The 17640-nt window shown below is 41.6% G+C and overlaps 1 protein-coding gene and 1 long non-coding RNA gene across 7 annotated transcripts in view; one reads left to right on the forward strand and one right to left on the reverse strand.

Annotated features, from left to right (window-relative positions):
* The first annotated feature begins 7074 nt into the window (after positions 1 to 7074).
* The window catches only part of LOC116314300, a 112297-nt gene continuing 101731 nt past the window's right edge, over positions 7075 to 17640 (forward strand). The window contains exons 1-4 of one of the 6 annotated variants that reach the window (XR_005612881.1): positions 7095 to 7277; positions 7385 to 7456; positions 8179 to 8255; positions 8524 to 8611. This is a non-coding gene — a long non-coding RNA (uncharacterized LOC116314300). Of the gene's footprint in view, positions 7278 to 7384; positions 7457 to 8178; positions 8256 to 8523; positions 8612 to 17640 lie in introns of all 6 variants that reach the window. The other 5 variants (XR_005612880.1, XR_005612879.1, XR_005612882.1 and 2 more) reach the window with 5 other exon arrangements.
* Positions 10757 to 17640, reverse strand: part of grin2ca (glutamate receptor, ionotropic, N-methyl D-aspartate 2Ca) — a 70450-nt gene continuing 63566 nt past the window's right edge. The window contains exons 11-14 of the mRNA XM_039611445.1: positions 15891 to 16051; positions 15585 to 15772; positions 13292 to 13524; positions 10757 to 12458 (exon numbers count right to left, since the gene is read on the reverse strand). Coding sequence (XP_039467379.1) covers positions 10836 to 12458; positions 13292 to 13524; positions 15585 to 15772; positions 15891 to 16051 — 2205 coding nt within the window. The 3' untranslated portion in view covers positions 10757 to 10835. The remainder of the gene's footprint in view (positions 12459 to 13291; positions 13525 to 15584; positions 15773 to 15890; positions 16052 to 17640) is intronic.

Below are 17640 nucleotides of genomic sequence, written 5' to 3' on the forward strand. Positions count from 1 at the left end.
GTGTTTGACTGATACACCTGCAGTGCAGCACCAACTGTTTGCTCCTTGGAGCTCAGTTGCATCATTTCTCTTTGAATACTTTCATATTAAAAGGCGATGATTACCAGGCATCTTTTAAAGGTGACACATCTGACTTCCCAGCATTGATACCTTGGGAGGTGTGATGTGGTTAGATAAAAGCTCAAATATCTTTTTTTATGTACCGTTTCTGTTATTTTGTCCACCCCCCCACGCTCTGTGGCTTTGTGTTTCCATCCACAGAGCTGTCATGCCTGCAGTGGAAGGGGAGTTCAAGGATTCATCAAACAAACAGCAGGCCTGGGTCTCTGCAGAAACTGGCTCAGCTGGTCAGCTCGGGTCCACACATCACGGCTAAGCTAATGAGAAGGGCCTGGATGGGTCGGGGTGTGTGTGTGTGTGTGTGTGTGTGTGTGTGAGAGAGAGAGAGAGAGAGAGAGAGTGAAGCCTGGCCATCTTCCAGCTCTTACACATCCAGGTGGTTTGATTAAACACATCACTAACACATTGTCTGTGGGTTGATCAGGAGGGTCTGGGAGGAAAACCGTGAAGGGTAAAGTAGATGCAATAGAAGCAAGCAAAGCAGAACCGAAACAGTCCCTACCTTATTGTGGACTCTTTTCCTTTATGGATGCAAAACCAGAAACTAAAAAGTGACTTTTTCTTTGCCGTCTTCTCGGCTCTGGTGTCTCGGCGAGCTTGTTAAAGTGCTGTTTGTGTCCCAGCAGAACTAATTTGGTCATTGCGCACCATCAGATCTGATCAGACCTCTCAATAAGTTTCACCCATTATGGCCTTCATTACTTCCTCTTCTCTTTCATTGTGACAAATCCTTTGAAGGTTTGTTCTTTATGCTAATTCAAGCCGAGGGATAGCACCTCAGGTTGCTCCTCCTGCTGTCTGCTGCTCCATCGTGCCTCCTGACCACCGCTGTGCGTGGTCTCAGGATTATCAGCCAAGACCTTGTTTGGCCCTTTGTCTGTTGTGATTGAATCTGCATTTTTTTCAGTTGCTGTTTTATTTGGTTTTCACTGCTTTTTTATACTTTTACATTTAACCTACTAAACTAATTTGATTTTTGGTTAGAATTCAGAAAATATTGTGGTTTGGGTTGAAATAAGCCTCCTTCATCAGTAACCCGTCTCATTATGAGCGACAGCTCCATCTCACTAATGCTACAACTCAGTCACATGCTCCACTGCCCAAAGACACCGTGCTTCATGAGATGAGGGGCGAACGTAACTGACCTACAAGGAAACGGAGCAACAGAAAGTCCACGCTAGAGACTCGTGTTAATCCTGCTCTCGAGTGATCGTTAGCTTCTGCTATTTATTCTTTCTGTCATCTTCAGAGACATGACGGGTCTTAGAACTCAAAGAACCTAAAACAGAATCCTAGATCGTCCCGGCTCTGCCACCAACAGCTTCCCAATGAGCCGAGTGCGATGTTTCACTAACATGGGTGCAGCTGAGGTCCAGCACAGCTTCAACATATCCGCTTGTTTCTGGTTTAAAGTGTCCACGAGGTCAGCCAGCCTGCCACTTATTCAGTGCTGTGGTGGGATGAGCAGAGATTATGATAGGCCTCTGGACTGAGCCATAAAGGAAACGTATTTTTCTTCGTTTTAAACCCTATAATAGGTCATTTTTCTAAACAAAAAGCTCTAAAACTTTGTTGTTGTTGTTTTAATCCTCTAACTTTTCTGTCTGGCGACCATTAAAATTACAGTGAGGACTATCTGCTAGGCTAGACTGTTTGGGTTAATGAGGTTTGGCCTTAACTGCTTTGAGGTGTTACTGATATAGCAGCCAAGTGGACTTGCTCCTGGAAAGACTTTGCTCACGAGTGTAGACTATTCTCAGAGCGATCCTTTCCCTCTGTTGGATTGCAGGCAGACGGGACGCTTCAGTGACTCATTATATCTATAAAAGAGGCCAGAGCTAGCTGGTTAGCATGCAAACCTAAGATACGTTTATTATTTCAATACGTAGATGTCTTTGCCTGTCATGCCGTTGGAGTCTGCTAATATATTTTGTTATTTGTTCAATGTTTTAAATGAAAAAAATGTATATATTGCACCTTTATTGCACTTTATTTGGTTTATCCTTCATGCAAACAACCAAATGGAGTCACAGTGTGAAATTAATTGTTCGGTGATAGGACATCAGCACAGTGCCTGAGGCCTTTAGTCAACTTTTCTCTCACTGTGGATGCACATCAGCAGCTCAGATGTACCTGTGACTGTCTAATTTCAATATTTCCAATATGCAGAGGGAATCAAGAGTGAAATCGTATTCATAAACAATCCCCTGACACTAGATGTAATCTTGTCCAGTATTTATGTGATAAAAATTGGGAAATAAATCGTCTTGCATGGCTCATCTTTGTACACCCACCTTCTATGAGTTCATACATTTTAAATGGGAGTGAGAGGCGATGAGTTTGTCACCAATTAAAGCACAGATCACAGAATTACTCAGTAATTACTGGCTCATCTAAATGAATGCTGGCCAGTTCAAATACGTGCCTGTAGAGATTTACATTAGAGTTCCAACAAATGAGTTTATTCAGCCGAGACTCGATTCTCACACTTATTAAGTGCTTATGACATTAATCTGTCTTTGTCCAATCAGAAGTCACGTTTCTATATGATACTGAGCCACAGTGAAAAGCACTCATCAGTCAGTGATATCAGTGAACAGCTCCCATTAGTGAGCACGCCATGCTGAGACGGCGCTACGCAGAGCATTTAACCCAGAAACCACTTTCAAATATAATCACAGCTTTTCTTTGGCTACGCAGGAAACACATTATGGGAATATCTGCTGAAAATGAGGAATGGAAATCAGGGGATCCTGAGGCTGATTAGTATACTGCAGGTCCTAATCACACAACACGAGGTTGCCTGTCTGTCAGGTGAAGTTTTGACACAGTTCTCTTCTGTTCCAGAGCCACAGATCGATTGCTCTCAAAGATTGTCGTTTCTACGTGTAACTGATCTAACTGTTACCTCCTTAAACTCCCATGTCTTTTATTTCTGTACTGTGAACACTAGTTTTCATTACTTTTAATGATTTCTGTGCCACTGCCGACTGATTACTCACTGAAAATTCAGAAAGCCTGGTGCACTCTGCAGGGAACTCTAGGAACCACGAATAAACCGAATTTTCTGCTCAAAGATTTTCAGAGGATAAACAGGCCCAGAGCACACAAATTAATTCTCTTTAATTCTTCTCTAATTATGCACAATTAAAGGCTGTGAATTAATCAGTGCGTGTAATCGGCTTGCTGTCTTTGAGCTGAAATGCACCTGATTTAGAAGTTGCTGGAAGATTCTCAGAGAACGGTGACTTTATTGGATTCTGTGGAGAAGCAGTTGACATTTAGCGGTTTCACTCGATGAGAGGTCTGATCTCACCTTTGGGACTGAGATTCATCCTCTGGAAAATGTGCGAGGCTTTAGGGAGGGTGGCGGAGTGAGCGTCTGCCTGAATGGAGGGGCGTTTGAAAGGTGAGGTTCCAACCTTACGTTTCCAGAAATCCAGGAGTGATGTTGGGAAGGAGGGCCGGCAGGTGAGTAGTTACGTTCTCCAGGAATTAGTTTGCAAGCAGGCTTGGTGAATTTTACCAATAGTGGCCAGGAGACTGCACTGCAGGTGAGTAATCGGAGGTGAGAGAACTGGGGACACAAAGAGATGAGGGTAAGTACGAGGCAAGAGACACGAGAGGCGTAGTTACCACTGTGAGGTAGCTGATAAACTGTCAAAGAGTGGAGGACTGAGCTGGACTTAAAAGTCCCTCTGCTGGGCGAACACAGGAAACCACAGGACCCATACAGAAAAACACAGGACACTCAGATCATGAGTGGGTCCTGCCATCCATGCGTTGTGTACCACCTGCCTAAGCACCGTTGCAGACCATGAACACCCTTTCATAGAAACGTTATTTCCTGATATCTGTGGCTGCTTTCTGCAAAAATGGTTCAGGGATGGTTTGAGAAGCACAACAGCGAGTTTGAGGTGTTGACTTGGTCTTCAAATTCCCCAGATGTTCAACCCAGTTGAACATCTGTGGAAGATGGAGACCCCAACTCATAGCTTACTCCTTGACTTGAAGAATGTGTGGCTAACATTTAGGTGCAGATACCACAGCACAGCTTCAGGGGTCTCTAATGGAGTCCATACTTTGACGGGTCAGGGCTGCTTTGGCTGCAAAACTGGGGCCAACACAATATTAGACAGTTATGATGTTATGAGGTCTGATCATTGTCTAATACTAAAGACCAGTGATTCTCAAAATTGTGGAACTTTCTTGCCAATGAAGGTACTAGCAATGAGCCACAATGAAGCTCATTATCCACTTCATGTAAACGAGGGACCGGAGCCCATCGCTGCTGTCATAGGATGAATAGCAGGGTAGACCCTGGGCGTGATGCCAGTCTTTTGCAGGATTACTGCAAATTCAGACCTACTGTCAATTTAGAATTAGTAGTTAATCTAACATAAATTAATCTAACATACGTTCTCTGGACTGTGGAGTACGGGCAGAGAGCGGGCAGCACCAGAGGGCCATACTGATTAGGAGAAAGTGAGGGGTCACACATTGGACAGTTGAAGTGAAAGCCGGTACAGACTGTGCTGAATTATGTCAAAGTCCATGAATTATGTATGTGGATGATTATTTTGTGGACTGAACACCCGAGCCTTTGTTTCAGCACAAATATTTAGTTCAAACACAGTTTTTTGTTGTTTTGTTTTTTAGCATCACTCATTTCCAGTGTTTTTCATTTGACAACCTTGCAGTGAAACTGTCTTTGTTGTGTTAACTATATGATTGTATTTATTAATATAATGTATTCTTTTCACTTGTGTAAATGTTTCACACTTGACTGCTAATGTGAGTGATCAGTGATGATGATAGTGTTATCTTCCAGGGTGGTAGCTCTGAAAACAGCTTTGCTGTTTTAAAATTGTTTTCACCATCTTCAGCAGCTGGCGGGTCAGGACTGCTACAGTACACGTGAGTGGATATTCTGGACAAAGTGAATTGCTGGTCATATTTTACGTGCATGTGTGGAATCATTTATCAACCGCACTGCAATCAGCCAGCTCTCACATCAATTCCGCAGGTCTCAGAGAGCGGTGCGGAATACATAAACGCCTCATCGCTGCACCATTATATCGCTGTTTGTCTTGGAGCCAAGCTGAAAACACACGAGAGCCCGAGGCAGAGATATGAATTTTACATCAGTATGGGCCACAGACTGCACTCATGGCTTTGACTTTTTCTTTCTACGTTTGAGTAAATCAGAGCGATTAGGGCCAGCGGACTCCTTTAAAATGTGCCGACGTGGCACATATGTTAAATCAAGCACTGTGAGCTGTAATATTTCAAACAGTATCAGAAAGACACTTAGTGGGACATAGTGTAGTGTTAGGCTTTTATGTTTGGCTTTGTGATAAAGCTTGTGTTTGGATAGGATTAAGAACTGAGTGTGGCTTTCAGCCCTGCTCAGCAATTGGTGTAAACACTGAAACAATGTCAGGGTGAAAATGAAGTTTGTCTGAAGGCTTTTAAAGTGTGTTTGCCTGCAAATCGAACTTCTTTTTTGGAGTATTTGCCTGCAGATTTGGAAAATTTTGTTTTAATGCCCCAAGAATGACACAGTGCGGCAGCTCTCCCCGCAGACAGACAGCGCAGGAGCCCATCCAACTCTATTTCAAATTCTAGTGAAAAGTTGGAAAGATTTGCAGTAACTGATGCACAGTACATCTCTGATATGTCCATTTGATGGATGATACATCCTGAAAAACAGAGGACTCTTGGCTGTGAACACTCAGTGTAAACATTGCTTCAATTAAGAGCTGAAATAAGCTGATACAGGATATATGTGATGCTGTCAGCTGGTGCGAAATAAGGTGATTTTTCAAACTGTAATGCTTTTTCAAAGGGAAGCATAAGCAGAAAAATGAAATTTAATACACAGCTGATGTCCGGTTCCTCCATCAAAAGGAAATAGAGACATTTCAGAAACATATTTATTTGTGTATTTTAGAGATTATTACTCACTAGCTTTATGTGTCACATGTAGTAAAACTCAGATTTGCATTACTTATTGTTTGATTTTGACTAACACTGTTTTAAACCAATAATTCACATATGTGTGTCTGACAAATCAGAATCTACATTTAGAACAATTTCTTTTTTCAATATAAGAGGTCAGACCCCCTTTCCCTTTGTGTTCACTTTACTCCATTGGTAATATTCCCACGGATGAATATATTTGTCTCTAACTGGCTTTCTATGAATGGATGACTGGACTCATTATTCATTAAAAGAATTATATGCTTTTATATATTTTATATTATACCAGCGGTATAATATACCTCAGTAACAATCTCATTTTATTGGGTATACTGCTTTTATAGATCTGTTTCCAACAAGTTGTGACATAAAAGGAGAAAGAAGAAAGAATATAAAGAATGTGCTTAAACCTTATAGTCAAATAAAAATGTTACAAGACATAATAGAAAGCATTAAAAAAAATATTGTGTTTCCTGTATTTCTTGCACGCGTGTTACTACAAAATGAATAAAAGCAAAACAAGAAGAAAATTATAAAATACTTTATTGTTCAGACTTATAGAGCAAAGGTTCATTTAGCGACTCGATTCCACTTCCACTTATAAATTACTAATTTTTACTCAGGAGTCTAAATCGACTATGCTGTTCACAGACAACACTGTGATCTGTAGCGAGAGTAGGGAGCAGGTGGAGGAGAGCCTGGATAGGTGGAGGTATGCACTGGAGAGGAGAGGAATGAAAGTCAGTCGAAGTGAGACAGAATACATGTGTGAATGAGAGGAAGACAGGTGGAAAGGTGAACATGCAAGGAGGACAAGTGGTGAAGGTGGATGAGTTTAAATACCTGTGGTCAACCATCCACAAACAGTACAGCGCACAAGAGAGGTGAAGACGAGAGTGCAGGCGGGTGGAGTGGGTGGAGATGAGAGTCAGGGGTGATTTGTGACATAAGGAAAGCAGCAAGAGTGAAAGGGAAGGTTTATTAGATGGTAGTGAGACCTGTGATGATGTATGGTTTGAACTGAAAAAAGCGAGGAGGCTGAGCTGGAGGTGCTGAGCGAGAAATAAGTAAATCAGAGAGGCAGCTCGGGATACACAGGTGTGGTTTGGACATGCGCAGAGGAGGGAGAGTGGATATGATTGGCGTGACAGAGTATAGGATAGGGTGAGATCAAGGTAGATGACCCCTTATTCACTGTCATATATTTTATAATGTTATTTTTAATTAATAATATATTTAATAATGTTGGATCTTTAGCTTAGTTTTCACTGTTTTCTGTCAGTAGGAGCAGCGCCCTCTGCTGGTGTCTCCAGACTTGAGGGTCGGACCACGGTTTCTCCTCCTGTTTGCTTCGGTACGTTCGTGTGTTAAACTCTTATAAATCCTTTAAATATGAGATTATTTCTGCTGTTTAACGGAGTGTTGTTTGTAATTTTCATGTGACTGTAGTCCTCCAGCGATCAGTGTAACTCTGTCGGGCACAGGTGATCTCGGCTAGCTTAATTGATTAGCTTCAAGAGCCAAGCTTGCTAGCTAACAGTCAGGCTAAATGATTTCTTCCAATAAATAAATAACAGAGGAAGAAGTTCATCCAATAGAAATTTGCTGGGGTTTTATCTGTTACTGAAATAATGAAAGACTGGTCCATAAATACATACAAAATAAAAAGAGTACTGTATCTGCACTAGTCACATATGAAGTCAAATAATATTAATGAAGTTAAGAACATGTTAAACTAAACCAAAATCAAAGCTTCCCAACAAAAACAAGATGCCAGCTTCCTGTTTGATTTTGTTTGATTTTTTTCATTTTAGCATTTTTCTTTTGTTCTAATACTGCTGTTTTATCTGTTTACGGTATTTCCATTTGATTACTGTTTCTGTATCCTTTGGCTTATACATGATGCCTGCTGCTGTTTGTTAATGCAGAGTAAGTTCTGAGCTTGAGGACGGAGAAGTATTATGGACCAGATCTCGTCTTTATTTTCAACCTGGCATTTTCTATTTCTTTCATCATTATTTTCATGTAGTTTCAGGTGTGTAACTGTCAGTTTCTTCTCTTTTTCATTTTCTTTAGTTGCAGTTCTTTTACTTCCTGTCTGTGCAGGGTGGAAGAGAAGACTGTCAGCTGACACCCAGATGAACATCAGCCAGGTCAGGCCGGCTAACGTGTTTACTGTAAATGTCCAGCTGTGTCTTAGTTCTCAGTGTCTTACAGTTGTTATTTGATGAAAACTAATGCCTCAGAGAAGCAAACACACAGATCAAAGCTTAAATAAAGACACATTCTGATTTCTTTAACAGACTTCAAAATCACATGGAGAATATGTAGCATTGAACATGGGACACATTTTGCCTTTCTTTGGTGTTATTTTGCTTGTGGACAAGCCGCTGATGGTTGCATGCTGTAATTTGGCTTTAGGCATGTAAATATCAGAAATCTTCATTGCTGCTTTGAGTATGGGAAGCTTCGGCACGATAAATGATGAATAAGCTGCCTCTGCTAACAGGTGAGTTTCTGCCTGGGCTCTGTTTAATTGCTGTTCTGAAGTGCGCCTGCTGACGCCGCTGGCTGTTTTCGTTGCTCTCTGCAGATCTGCTCCTGGCTGATCATTCTGGTATCTGTTGGCTGAAGCTTTGAGCGTTCATACTGCTGTGTGCGGTGTTTGTTTTAACTCTTTGTGAACTTTATTCTGCTGGCTGAGCTGCAGTCTTTTCCCTTTGTTTTTTGCTTGGCACATGCAGTTGGTGCTTTCATGCAGCTGACCGTGAACAACATGGAGTGTGAACACAGGTTATTTGAGCCATCAGTTGGGTTATTTTTTGTTGTTGTTGTGTCTGTTGGCTGTTAGCAGGAAAAGCTACCAGGCCAAATTTCATGACAGTTTGTGGTGTCTAATGATTAAATATTGGTGAATTAACCCATTAAATATTACCATAGACATGGATCTGTCCTAATCAACCAATGGATTGACCTCTCCGCAGACAAATTGCTACTCTCATTTTTAAAAAATGTGGTAATATTTACCGTATCTGCTCAAACACCTCATTTCCCTCTTACTTACAGTGCTTTTGATTTTTATACTGCTTTGGCTTTTTGTGTTATCTCGAGTGTGGCCTTTCTCTGCGGCTGCAGGGACAGCTCCCTGTGTTTACTCTCTTTAGAGATTGGCAGCCAGATACAACAGCAGCACCCTGACTGAGCTGTTTGCACACGACTGTTGTGTGAATGAGTGTTGATCTTATGGTTTGTTACCCAGACGGATGCTGTGAGCTGTACGAAGGGATATTCTGTTGTTTGCAACTTTCTCATTTTACCTCTTTTTACATGTTACTGTAGCTGAAACCAAAACTCTGCGATGGTTTTTACACCTACAGTTCATATTTAAACACTTCAAACATCTAAGATCAAGTCAGGACAGATATGGAAGTGAAGTTGTTAACTCTGCTTTGGGCAGTTGTCAGGGCAGTACCCCATGTACAGAAATATTTTTTGTAGGGATTTTATCATTTAAACAATAATAACAACAATATTGACTGATATGTGATTGTGTATCTGTTGTTTTATCTGCTAAAAAATTGACTGAACATTAGAAAATATGAGATGTGGCTTACAGAAAGATGTTGCTTAAGGTCTGCAACTCTTTGAACCCACTGTTGCTCCTTTGGGAATTCAGACTTTTCAATGACAACATAAAAATTATCCTCTTTAAAAATACAGATTTTGTTGTTGTAAATGGATAAACATCCCTCTCTTTCCTGTGCCTTGTGAAATAATTTGCTTGTCTTTCTGTGTTAGCTATCTTATGTACTGATCTTCACGGCCATTTAGGAAAAAACGCTTGTTTGATTTGACCAAGTCTTGTTTAAATGTCTGTAGATTATAAGTGATCTGTGGAATAGCTGACCCTAGGCTACTTCATTGAAAAATGGTTCCAGTATACTGAATTTATTCTTTCTGTATGATCTGATGGACTGTGTGCATAATACAACACAAGTTTAAATAAGAGAACCACTTTCTTTATATCTCCTTTGAATATGAGAGGATACAGATGAAGAGGACAGAATATGATCCCAAAAGACCCTTGAGATTCCCTTGTTCTTTATTAAAGGGTAGTGTAACAATGGAAATACATGATGCTTTATATGGTTTCCCTTTTTAAAATCCCAGTCAAATTACATTAATGACCAGTGGAGCACAAAGTCTCAGAACAACCCAAGGTCGTGGACTTAGAAATTTACGGAAGACATATCAGTGGTTTGATCACAAAATTATATCAATAATTTATCACTCAATCGAAATGGTGGGAAACTGAAGTGAATTTGTAGGAAATGAGAGCAGAAAATCACAAGTTGTAATCAGATCGAGAGGCTACAGTATATTGTCTCCCAGTATTCTTTCACATAGCAACACAGCATTTAAAAATCGTTTAAATAACAATCAACGGGTTAAATTCTTATGTATTAAATACTTTTCAACATTGCCTTTTTTAAAATTTGTATTCAGTTTGGCTTATAAAGTCCCAGCAGTAATTTGCTTTTGAGTGTCTTCTCCTTTTACGTATCGCTGCCCAAGATATTATTGCACTGATAATTGAGAGTCACTGCTCTCAAATACACTGTTGGTGTAGAGTTTTATTTTTGCTTTAACCAGAGGCTGAGGGGAGAACCTCCAGGCATTCCTTGAAGGGGCTCAGTCACAGAGCCTAATGGAGGACTGTTAAGGATGGTGGTTCAGACCTCAGACTCCAGGCTTGAAACCCTACCCCAGGGCTTTGGCACATAGGGACTGTTGACTCTTCTCGCAACCAACACCTGCCTCCGGTCTCTAGGCCCAGAGCCTGGGTCTTCCCTCTTTCCTGTGCCATCGTAGGCCCCAAACATATTGTTGTGGTAAACCATCTGCCTGTCACTCATACGAGGCAGCATTGCTGCATTGTCTGGGCAGTGGCTTGTACATGGAAACAAGTGGCACATGTCCTTGGAACTGTTGTAGAACTGGGACGGTCCCTGAGCCAGTGGCCCCACGTACACTGGTAAGTCTGTGTACGAGTTCAGGTAGGTGGAATAGTGTCTGTGCACCACTGTGGAGGAAGAACGGCGCAGGGCGGCTGCGTTCTGCAGAATGGCTTCCCTGTAAGAGGGCAGCCGGGTGGACTCGGAGTACTTGAGCTTTTGCTTGTAGGGGTAGGAGCCCATGTGGGCTGGGTCCAAGTAGGCTGGCTCAGCAGCCAAAGGGTAGCAGGACAGGTTGTGCCCCAGACTGCCATATAGCTTGTGGGGTTTGGGGTTAGCCACTACCACCCGTGGAAACAGGTCAGGCATGTCTCCTCTGGTCGGGGGAGATGTTGATGTCGAAGGCTTTGTTTCATCTACCTGATGGATCCTGTCATTGCCCCATGTGGCTTTGAGGAATGAGGCGCGGCGGTTCAGTTTGTCCTTTCCGAGGAGTGGTATGTCGTCCATGTCGGGTTCCAGGTAGGACTTCATGCAGGAGTTGCAGCTGGTGCTGCCACTAGGGTAGTGTCCTGCGGTGCAAGGCATGGCAGCTGCATTGGAGGCGTGGTTGCTTAGGAGGTGATTTGCTCTCAGCTCGGCGAGGCAGGTTTGAGGTTCATCGTAATCACCTCTTACTCTTGGGTCTGCAGCATCAAACACATAGCTATGGGACCTCCTCCTGCGACTCATACAGTCAGGGGGGTAGCTGAACTTCCTCCTCAGGGGTGCTCTGTGCTCCATGTAGATATCGGGCATCTGGAAGTCCCTGTAAGTGGCAAAAGGAGAGATGGGGTGCCGGGCTTGGTTCTCCACATACAGCCTGCTGCTGGGATGAGGGTTTGACGGTCCGGCAGGAGAAGGATCCCTTATGGCGATGTGAGGGCTGCTGAGGCTGGAGATGGGCAGAGTCCTCTCTAAGATGTGCTGACTGCTGCGGGTGGGCAGCGTGTACCGGAGTGGGGTGGGTCGAGTTACCACCCGGGGCTTATCCAGGAGGGGTTGGGATGAAGAATCCCCATAATGAATCGGAAAGGTGGGTGTTATGGCCCTCTGAGGGTACGGTGAATGGTTGTCTGTGATGCTTGAGATGTAGGGCAGGCGTCCGTGGGTCATGTCTGTGGTGGTAACTCTGGGTGGCAGGGCAGCTCGCACATTGTCGGCCCCCCGTCTGCTCCAGTTCTCTATTGTTTTGGTGGCATTATCCAAAGAGTTCTCCACTCTTGCAGAGGACACCATGTCCTTGGCTGTTTTAAGCATCTTTAGCATATTGGCTTGTGTATAGTTAGACGTGACGTCTGGACTCTGTATGCTCCCGTTGTGGTCAGCGGACTCTACTCCATTGAAGCAGCTGTAGATGCCCTGCGGAGAGGTGGAAAGTTAATATTAATATGTGTAAACTTCATTAGATACCAGAATGACCGGCAATTTCATCAACTTAGTGGGATAAAAAAAAAAAATTGATATTTTATTGACATGCTGACCAAGTAAAGTGGAAAAAAATGACAGAAAACTGTAACTGCAGAAGGAGACTCGTTATTGTTTTGATGGTTTATGTGTGTTGCTGTGATTGAAATGTTGTTTGGACACAGCTTCATCTCAGGAATATAAATGAGCGATTTGCTGATCGTGCACTTACCATATTAGTTTTTCCACTTTTATCCCATCAGCTATATTTTACATCCACATTGCATATCTCTTTGGAATACTTAATCTCATTTTTGACTGCACTAGACACACAGATGAAGTTTTTTTTTAATGGGGCAATTTAAATTCAGTTTCACAAGCAGCACGACTGCCACTTTATTCCAGTATCCCTGAAGTCCCTTCATTGCTCTAAGCTCGTTGTATTTTACAGTCTTTCTTTTACGGATCGCTACCCTTGAACTATTGTGGTTGTGTACTCACCTACTGGATTTCCAATGTCTTTTAATGCTCTACTTTGAAGGAGACCTCAAAAAGGATACAGCATTTTTTTTACAATTGTGCATCTTTGTGCAGTTAGTCTGCATAAACATGAGCACTGAATCTGTTTGGGTGAATTTTCCATGTTGGGAACTATTTATTATTATAGATTGTTTTTTAGCTTTTACTGACAGCACATGAATGCACTTCTTAAATGTTTAATTGTAAAATGTGTGACAATAAGGAGCTACGTGGCTGATGAAAGTAACATAAATCATTTGGGTACTTACTCTGCTGATAGCTAGGAGGAAGTCCAAGCGCTCTGATTTGTGGACCGAATGTCGTAGTTTCCAGTAGAGGAGATGTTCCCAAGCAAAAACCAGCAGGCTCAGGCCCATGGCAACAAGCAGCATGTAGAAGACCCCCGCCATATTGTCAATGTCCAGCTTACTGCTCATGACTTCTTTCTTTTCATTACGGCAGATGCCAGTGAGCCAGACGGTCTGCAGCTTTTGTGTGTCACCTGTGAGTGAGGAGCACAGAATACAGGCTTAAGCTCTATTTGCATAACACTAGCAGTATTTTTAGGGAGTAATAGAACACCCTCCAATCTCCTTTGAACGTCATTTACATGGGATAATGAAATTCTTTCAGATAATCAGTACCCCAGATAAAACGGAGTAAAGTAGTTTTTCTTTTTGCAAATTGAAAAATCCTGGGCAGACAGCGGTTGTTCGTCTAAAACGAGGGGTCTCAAACTGCAGCCCCACAGACCAGATGGGAGCATGGGTAACATTTACCTGGCCTGGGAAGACTGCAAGGAAGAAATGCACCTCTGTACGTTTAATTCATCCACAGTTCATATTGAACTAAGCAGAAGAAAACAAGACCAAGGTAGCACTCCTTTTCAATTTCAGGTTCACCTTTATTATTATAGTCATTTAGGTTTGTGCAGAGGCAGACATCAATCTGAGGGGGCAGACTCAATGCAAGTAAGGCATTACAAACCTATTGTCTGTCTTGCTATGTTATGCGATATCGCCACATGTTACCGACAACTGCAACTTGGATGTGTCTTGGTGCACGCGTGCATGCACACACAAGTCCTTGCACGCACTTCTGCTTCCTTTGGAATAAATGTGCATGTGTGGAATAGCTGCACTGGTGCATCTCAAAATGAGAGAAAACGCAAGGATGGTTTCATTTTTAAATTAGAGCTTAATGTTACTGAGTCTCCAAAAGTTGAATCTGTTCATCTGGACGTAGCGTTTTGTGGGAGAAACGTTTCGTCACTCATCCAAGTGACTTCTTCAGTCTCAGCTGACTGCAGGTTTCCCCAAACCTTATAAACAGTACATTTGCATAATGACTGAAACCAGCCCACTGAAGGAACAATGGGCTGTGAGGTCCATTGTTACTGAGTGTTTGCAGAGTTGATCTCCTCTACTACTTTGTTGTTGAAAGACGTATGTATGCAGAGGTTATTGTGGACAGTAGAGGAGAACCAGGTGAACTTTTTTTCACATATGAAAAAACACTGGAGGCCTCAGTACTACGTTAATTAATTAATTAATTACAAAAAAAGAACCAGGCAACTGATCAAATGATAACTTTCAACTTATTCTCACTAATTGCAGTATCTAAATCATGCTTTTTTTCCTGTATAAGTGACTCTCTCCCACTGCTAGAGCTACAGTGTCTCTCGTAATGTTGGATAAGGGAAGTGCTCTCTGGTGTGTGTATTTCTCTGTCACCAGGAGCTGTAGTGCTCTGTTTGTTTTGTTTGATCAGTACAGTATGCATTACAGAGGGTGGAAAGTGCTACCTTAACAAGTGTACTTTAACCCCCAGCCCCTGTATGTCCTGCACCGATGCCATTGGTTATTTGTGATTTTTCAGGGGGACGATACGATGATCCAGTGATGGAGACCATCGCCCAGTCTTATGGCTATTATTGCAAAGAAAGCTTTCATATAGCTGGCTCTGGCAAACATGTTAGCAGCGATATCAGTAAAAATAAAGCTACAAATCAAAAGAAACATAAACCACCATGCGGATCATCTGAAAAGATTTTTTGGCAACACCAGCAGTGTTGGCTCAGTCATTTGTTTGCTTCCTAAACTGCCTCCACGCTACCACTAAAACTGTGAGATCTTTATGTTTATGACAGCTGTTGTCTTCTTCTTCTTCCCTCTAGAATAAAAAGGCTTCCTGCCTAAATCACAGGCCTTTGCTGCTGATCTGAGGAGTGATAAGTCTGACAGTGTGCTTTATTATCCAACTTGCTACCTATTGGATATTCTGCCAAAGGTTATGGGGATTTTGCCTGAGGCTTTGCAATAATTTGCCTAAGGACCTAAAGTATCACATTTGATCTTATCTCATCAAAGTTTCTTTATTGCTTTTATGATCTTTCATTCTCTCATTCAGATAAATTTTACTGTAATAATATTGTGGGGCCCTTTTATTGCAACAGTATAGGTTTGCTTTCAATCATTAGAAATTTTTCCTATTCAGCTTTATGGGAATACTGCAAATACAAATATTAAAGCAATCTATTGTGTATATAAATGAAGAATTTACCATCAGCCAGGAACTGGAGCAGGGCCAGGTCGATGGGTCGTTTCCAGCGTGAATCCTTCTGTAGTGCAATGCCATAACCAGTGGTAGCAAACACTTTGCCACTGCCAATAGTCACCAGCTTACAGCCTTCATCTTTGCCAGCCATGTAATTCAACACAGCAGCGTCATAGATAAAAGCATCCAGTTTCCTAGCAGGGTAAAGAAAAGGACTTTTACTCAAATGGCCATCGTGTAGTTGTCTGGCTCTTCTTTCAGTCACACTTCTGCTGTGAGGAGACTTTTTTACGATTCCTGGCAGACACTTACCCTGTTTTGAGGCTGTTAAGGGCATCCTCCACTCCCTTCTGGTTGTATTTGACCATGTGGGCATGCATCTCGGGATAGTTGCTCCTTATGTTGCGCTCTGTGCTGCCATTTGGGACCGTACCAAAGCGGAATGGAGGATACTGCTCCTGCGGCTTTTGAAACTGGAAGTAGAATAACAATTTTTAATGACAAAAAAAATGTTGTTGTCCGAATAAGTGTCTCAGGAGAGACACTGGCATATAGACATAGATTATCCAATCATTCTGATGTTTTATGAGGAGGCACTTCTCCTCACGTGAAAGAGAAATAAGAACATGAAGCCTCAAGGAAAAACTGAAATGTGATGATTACAATTTCCGTTAAAAAAACCAAACAAAAACCTGATCTTTGGATCCAATATTGTCTGTTTTCAGACAAAATAATTCACAGCATGCCGAAGTATTTTTTAAAATTTTTCATTGAAGGAAGTCTTTCTGAATTGAATAAAACTAAACAATATAACTAAGCTCCACAATGCTGGTTGGTGGCTTCTGTATTGTGGTGTTTAGCTTCTAGACGTAGTTCTTGTAGGCTGTTCTGTTGGAGCTGATTGTGTCTGATTACAAGCTGAGCATCCGGTTACTTTGTATAAAATTTCTGCATCTCGGAGAGACAGATCGCTCGTAAACAGACTGAGTTTAAACACAGATCGCCAGAGATGTTAAATTAAAAAAACAGCAGATAGCCGAAGTAGCAAAGTACAGGTTACAGTGTTGGCATTATGAGGAACACCAGTGCAGTCTCCGCCCATAACGTATCCCATCTTCATATTTAGAAATGAAATATCAATATTGTGACAAAATGCACAGAGATTGATATGTAAATAAAAGATATTTGTTTGTACAGAAATGCGTTTTGTCACCTCGTTGCTCAAAAAACAGTTATTGATGAATTTGACCAGTCCCAATGTCTGTATTTGTTTTTTAATTTTCTCTAGGCATCATAATAATATAATCATTGTGATTTGTTTTTTTTTAAATTCTACTATGACTATATAATTATATTACAGTGAAAATCTGATAACGTGACAGATAATATGAGAAAACAGAGAAATGACATTTGCTGCTGTCTGCACGGCAGTGACACACAGTTAACACTTCTGGAGGAAATCACATCAGCTGCAGCACAGGCTGCTGACATCAGCACAGGTTCAGGGTTATTAATGGCCGGTCAGGGCCCTGTAGTACGAAGCAAGTACAACATACCCAGGATATCATTTCACCTCACTTACTCCAACACCGGCTATCTGAAGCCACGATGAAAAGTGCTGAACTATTAATGCTAGCATTTACGCTCTGTCATTAAGGCACCAGTTAATTATTTTATATAATTAAATTTTAGATGTGCGTAAGATTTTTAATTTTCATTTTTTTCATCTGCAGAATGATCAACAAAATCCAACCAAGGGTGTCAAACATGTGGCCCAGGGGCCAGCAAAAGAAAAGCATTTTGGCCCACTAGAGCTTTTTTCACTAATAAAGACTTCCCACATGGTCATTCTCGGTACACTGAAGTAATTAAGTAATAGAAAAACATTTAAATGACAGAAAATCTACAGTTAGAAAAAAAATAAATAAAAATGTGCTAGGCTGTGAGCTTACCGATCTTTTTGTATAATTTTAGACATTTATTTCTTACAGTTTAAGCCCAAAGAGACGTGCTGATAGATTTCTTTCATTCACTTAAGCAACATTTTATTACCTTGGAGAAA

The sequence above is a fragment of the Oreochromis aureus genome, linkage group 4, assembly GCF_013358895.1.
Source record: "Oreochromis aureus strain Israel breed Guangdong linkage group 4, ZZ_aureus, whole genome shotgun sequence".
In the NCBI taxonomy this organism is placed as follows: domain Eukaryota; kingdom Metazoa; phylum Chordata; class Actinopteri; order Cichliformes; family Cichlidae; genus Oreochromis; species Oreochromis aureus.